This window comes from Nematolebias whitei, chromosome 7 (assembly GCF_014905685.2).
Source record: "Nematolebias whitei isolate Nwh7 chromosome 7, NemWhi1, whole genome shotgun sequence".
Classification (NCBI taxonomy): domain Eukaryota; kingdom Metazoa; phylum Chordata; class Actinopteri; order Cyprinodontiformes; family Rivulidae; genus Nematolebias; species Nematolebias whitei.
In genome coordinates, this window is record NC_056504.1 from 29510989 (window position 1) to 29517279 (window position 6291).

The 6291-nt window shown below is 38.7% G+C and overlaps 1 protein-coding gene across 1 annotated transcript in view; it reads right to left on the reverse strand.

The window, feature by feature from the left end:
- Positions 1-308: 308 nt before the first annotated feature.
- The window catches only part of LOC119412758 (testis-expressed protein 264), a 60078-nt gene continuing 54095 nt past the window's right edge, over positions 309-6291 (reverse strand). The window contains exon 4 of the mRNA XM_037679794.1: positions 309-556. Within this exon, the coding sequence (XP_037535722.1) occupies positions 315-556 (242 nt within the window). The 3' untranslated portion in view covers positions 309-314. The remainder of the gene's footprint in view (positions 557-6291) is intronic.

Consider the following 6291-nt stretch of genomic DNA (forward strand, 5'->3'; position numbering starts at 1 on the left):
CGTGAATAAAAAGGATTTGTTGTAACAAATGTATTATTTTATATATATTTATATTTATATAAACGTTCTGACCTCATTATCTAGGATCTAAATATCTTTGACACGTTTTACTAAAACAGGGCTATTCAACTGGCGGCCCAGGGGCCAAATCATGCCCACGGAAGAACTCAGCTCGGACCACCAATTGTTCATTTTAAATAAACTGGACTTTAAACCATGAAACAAACTTAATGACATTAACTGCTGAATGTCCGGCCCCTGGGTTGTGGCCCCCTGAGCAATGTACTGTAGTTGAATATCAGTGTACTAAACCTTCACTCCTCTCCTTCAACGACACCCAACAACCGCTGCGTTGGAACATTCATGCTCTCCTGTTTGGAGTCTCCATGTTGTCTCTCCTCTTGGTGTCCAGCAGTCCAGTCCCAGTCCAGATCTTTAGACGAGCTTCCTCTGGAGAACCTCCCTTTGTGGACAGACGACGCCACCGGTGACGTCTCTCTGCTGTCTGACAGGAGGACCCCGCTCCCTGAGCTGTATTCACTGTTGGAGTCTGCACCTAGAGCAGCAAGGAAAACAAATGGGGGGGAAGCACAGATGGTGAGAAGACTTTTATAAACAACCCCCACATGAGAGAAGGCTGCCCAAAACCTCCATGCTGGGATTCAAGGGCAGAAAAGATATCAGCATGATGCCGTTTAAGCTGCACTTTGATTTCAGTCCAAAATAAAACCTCAACCTTTTTACAAGTTGCCCTTTATTGTAATGTTGATGAAGCTTTCACACTATTGTGATCCACTTCTAAATTCTTCCGTAGTTTTCAGCAACTTTCTCGTTCCACAATTTTTGTGCTATTTCAACAAAACATTCAGCTCTTTCAGGACAGTCATGCTAGGACTTTTGGTTTTGGTGCAAATTTAGCTTTTTGAAATATTTAGCCTTTTTTTACATTTACTTTCTCATAGAAAATGAACTGATCTCATTTTACATCCTTCATATCTTTAGATCTGTTTACAACCTTTTACTGCTCCTTTCACATTCCGTTCTGGTTCAGCTTCTTTCAGCTTCCTTGTGCAGATTTAAACATTTTTTCAGCTAAATTCAGTTGTTTTTTCTGCTGTTTTGTGCTCCTTTTCTGTTAACTACATACTTTTTGTGCTTCTTCTTTCTGCTAATTGGGGGCTGCCATTGCAATGCATAGGAGAGCATTGCATTGTGAAGCAATTCACTGCCTCCATGCAAATGCATGGAAGGCACCTATTATTCTGCACCCAATAAGTGTTTCTTTATTTCAGCTTCTTATGCTCCTTTCAGCTTAGTTCTGCAAGTTTCAGCTGTTTCTGATATTTCAGTTACTATTCAGCTATGCTAATTTTAGCCTTTTCAGCTAATTCCACATTTTTTGCACTAATTTCAATGTTTTTTCTGCCTAAATCAACAAAAATGTGCTCTCCTCTTCCTTCGGGTAATTTAAACTTCTTTCTGCTTTTTAGCTACTTTTCAGCTTTTTTTGTTGTTGTTGCCTATTTCAGCTTTTATTTACATAAAATCCTAAAATTTCTGCTCATTTCTGCTTATTCATCAATTTTTCCAATTCAGCAAATATGTCTTCCTTCTTTTCTTCAGCTAACTTGGGCTTTTCAATTTCAACTACATTTCAGCACATTTTTCACTAATTTCAGCTGTTTTTCAGCAAGTTCTTCAGCAATAAGCATTCACACTGCATTTTCGCTGGAAATGCACTTTCTCTAGTTTTATTTTATTTTAATGTTTGTTGTAGGCATAGAGAAGGATACCTACAGTATAAACCCCTTGCCAGCAAAATTCTTGAAATAAAATGCATTCATTAAACAAAAGCAAGCTATAATAATTTAACATTTCAAGTTCAAATTAGTTTTCTTAAAACAAATAAAAAAAATGCTTGTTTAAATTGGTGTTTTGTACATTTAACCTCTTATATATTCTTTAATGAACATGAAGTCAAAACCCACAAATTGAGAGGGAACAACTAAAATCAAGGGGTGTTGACTCCTCCACATTGAACACACACTGAAGTGGCTAACTTGTTATAATCCTCTTATTATGAAGAATTAACTCACTTCCACTCCCCGTCTGTGTGTGTGTGTTTTTAATGACAGAGAAACTGAGGCATTTTTTGCTTGTCACATTTCTCTGCTTGTTAACGAACTACGAAGTACCAGCTTCAACACCTCGGGCCGTTACTTAAAGTCGGAAACTGAAAATAGGCACCGAGGTGTTGTTAATTAGAAACTTCGATGAGCTAAAGATTTTTAATTGGATGGGATCACACAGGCAGCCCGAACACTTAACTCCTCAGTTTCATGGCTGGAAGGGAGCCAGTTTGGTGAGGTTTTTTTCTTCCCTTTTGCCTCTGTGGATGGTAAATGTTCCTGCACAATACTCTGATTTTTAGTCAGTATTTCTTAACACAAGTTTCAAAACACACCTGGTGATGGCCAACAAGAACACCAAGAACTGACATCTTGTATATCAAATTATCTCAGAGTTTAAAGATTTACCAAGAGATCCGGAAATAATCCATCCATTATCTTTTACCTGCTTCTTCCTTTTCGGGTTGCAGGGGTAATGGTAAATGGACTGTACTTGTATAGCGCCTTTCTATCTTATTTCAAGATACTCAAAGCACTTTACAATACAATCTGTGTCCTCATTTACCCATTCATACAGCACTCTACTAATCTCTACAAAGCTAATTGAACAAATCATTCTAAAGAGACTAATCAGTGCTTTTAGATCACATTCATACACTGATGGGACACACATCAGAGGCTATGAGGGGTTCAGTGTCTTGCCCAGGGACACTTCAGCATGTGACTGCTGGTGGATTCGAACTCCCAACTCTTGCATTGGAGGATGACTGCTCTAACCACTCAGCCACAGCCGCCCCATAACTGGTGTCCATATCCAGCAGTCACTGTGCGAGAGGCGGGGGACACCCTGGACAGGTCACAAGTCCATCACAGGGACACACGAGACAAACAACCATTCACTCTCTCACTCACACCTAGGGACAATTTAGAGTTGCCAATCAGTCTAACATGCATGTTTTTGATCTGTGGGAGGAAACCGGAGTACCCGGAGAAAACCCATGCATGCACGGAGTGAACATGCAAACTCCACCCACAAACGTCCGGGATATGAACCGCCGACCTTCACGTTGAAAGACAACAGCTCTACCAGCTGAGCCACTGTGCCGACCGAGATCCTGAAATGATGCAACAAACTATACAGGCAAATAAAAACCTGCTTCACTTTAAAGATATTTTAAAAATGGGGTTTGGGGGAAAGCTTCAAAACACATAATATTGCTCTGATTTTAAAGCTCTGAACAATCTATGTCTGGAGGGAAATTTTGTTTGTTTTGGCTAGATTGACAAGCTAGTGGCTAGTCCAAGCAGAGCTTATACCAAAATGGATTGACGCCATCTTAACATGCTGCCACTCATAGATTTCACTGTGGTTCATGTGAAAGCCATTTTATTAAACTTTACATTCTTGTCAGTTTTGCATTACAGCCGACTTATTCTTATTACAGCAGAAATTTTGTAACGTTCCTGTACAGTTCCTGTTGTAAGAAGGGACAGCTACAGCTAATTGCTGCTGCTGATATTTGTGCTCATTAACAACCATGCAATGCAAAATGATCACAGTGGAAAGGTTTTTTAAGTAACATTAACATGAATCAGAATCAATCAGAAATTACTCTATTCCTTCAAACGGAGCTCATTCAAAGATCTATCTAAAGCAGGTAAGATAATAACAGTTGTTCATACCTTCTCCACTGAACTTGGTTTAAACTTTTAAACTATCATTGTGTGCCCAACAACGTTCAGTCGGGTCCTCTGAACAGTTTCTGTTTTTGTTGAGACGTTTCCTCCTTCATCCAAAGGACTTCATCAGTCCGAGGAGCTACAAACAAACTCAGTCCCACAAGCAGCACACTCACATAGTGGACCAATGAGTTTGCTGGTGATAAGATGGTTTCTGGGGCCCATTTTCTCCCCTGTCGACTCCTCGGAGGCAGCCATAGCCAAAGTGGTTCAAAACATCAAAGTACATGCTCAATAATTCAGGTTAAAAAAAAAAATCCAATAAAGTTCAGTCAGGTCACCTGGACAGTTTCTTTTTTTGCTGAGATGTTTCGTCCTTCAGAGAAGTTAACGGGGGAGAGGGTGGGCCCCAGAAACCATCTTATCACTAGCAAACTGGTTGGCCCACTATGTGAGTGTGAGTTTGTTTGTGGCTCCTTGGACTGATGAAGTCCTTTGGATGAAGGAGGAAACGTCTCAAAAAAAAAAAAAAAAGAAAAAAAAAAAAAAAAAAAAAGAAAAAAAAAAGAAGGAAAGATAAGAAAAGAAACTGTGCAGATGACCTGACTGAAATTTGTTGGATTTTTTTTTTTTTAACCTGGATGCTATTTTTGTATGAACTTTTACTGTTTATAGTGTTTTGTTGCATTTTGACAAATCACAAAAGAAAGAAAAATATTGATGTTTATTACAGCCCAAAATCATGCTACCAAAAAAAAAAAGGGCAATAATAATATCAACAGAGAAACGGGTCCTGGGTAACAACAAATAAAGGCATCTAAGGTTAGTTTAATCAACTTAAATGTAGGAAAAGGCTGCTGATAAGAAAGTTAGAACAATATAAACCACAGAATTAATTTCATGCACAAAAATGCCAATAAAAGCTCATTAGAATCTAGCCACAAGCACTATCTGGTTAATTTGCATTCACCTCATATTCATGGGGTTGATGAGTCAAAAAATATGAACAATACAAGCAAAAACAGTGAGGACTTCGTTGGAATCCCTGAAGCAAATCACAAAACTTAATCAGCCAGTGGGGAAATAAAAAAAATAAAAAAAAACTCCATTTAAACTGGAAAACACACATTAGGCAAAACATCTTCATTTGAAGGCTAAATAAATCTGCATTTCATTTGTAAGGCTTGGTAGTAACTTTAAGCTCTAGATAATCTGACTGACAGCTGAGTCATTATTAAAATTATAGCAATGATGATCAAGTTAAGATTTAGCATTGTTAAGGTGTGTAGGATGACTCTCATGAAAATTCAGTTTGAAGGCTCTCGGAGGAATAACTGTCACAGACCAAGATTTCTGTGCCAGGAGTGAAAATTTAGAGCTTTAGATCTGATTTGAGATTCAAGATTTAAAACAATCGCATGATGGATCAGTTGCAAAGCAACACACTGACGTGGGCGTGTGCTTCTGCAGAAATGAAAGACCAACCTGGGTGGAGGAGCGGTCTTAGATGGGGGGGGGCACAAAATGTGACTCGCAGCTTTTGTTTTCCCCCTACGACGCTCTGGCACAGCTAAAGATCACCAGCAGAGAATAAAATGTAGACTATGTTCCACAAAGGTCATTTTCCTTTACCTTCACCACATCCAGTGCAGCACTATTTACTCTGAATTCTCTCAGAGATGACATTATTCACAAGAAATGACAGAGTATATATATATATATATATATATATATATATATATATATATATATATACACAGTACCTAAAATTATTATTATTTTTTTCATAATGCTTTATTTAGTTAGTTAGTTAATTTTGAGCATTTTGGTGTTCCATATTTTACTGCCTCAGAAAAGAAGCTGCGTTTGAAACTTGTTCTGGTCTTAATTCTCTGTAACCTTCTGCCTGAAGGGAGGGGGTCAAACAGTTTAAGGGCCGGGTGAGTGGGGTCCCTTATGATGTGGGTTGCCCTGCTTCTGCTCTTGCTAGTGTAGATCCCCTCCAGAGATGGGAAGCTACAAAGAGTGGGCCTCTGGGAGACTTTCACCGCTCTCTGCAGCGCCTTTCTGTCAGCAGCTAACAGGTGGTTAGGGAGAAGACAAGCATGCACTGGGGGTTGTCTGTCTCAGCTTTCTGAGGAAATACAGGTGCACGGCCTTCTTGATGATGTTCTTGATCTAAATCTGAAGTTATGGTTCTCAACTTGAAAAAGGTTCAATGGAGCCAGGGGTGAGTCTGTCTGAAACGGAAACATTAGAGAATTCTAGGAGTCTTGTTTATGAATGGTAGTCAAGTCAAGTCAAATTTATTTAGAGCACATTTAAAACAGAAACTGTTACCAAAGTGCTTAACAAAAATATCACATCATCAAATAAAAAGTAGCAAGATATATTTACAGCACATGGAATAAAAATATAAAACCGAAAACATAATTAGAAACAATGAAATACTAAATCAGATCACGTTGTGTCAAAAGTCAAG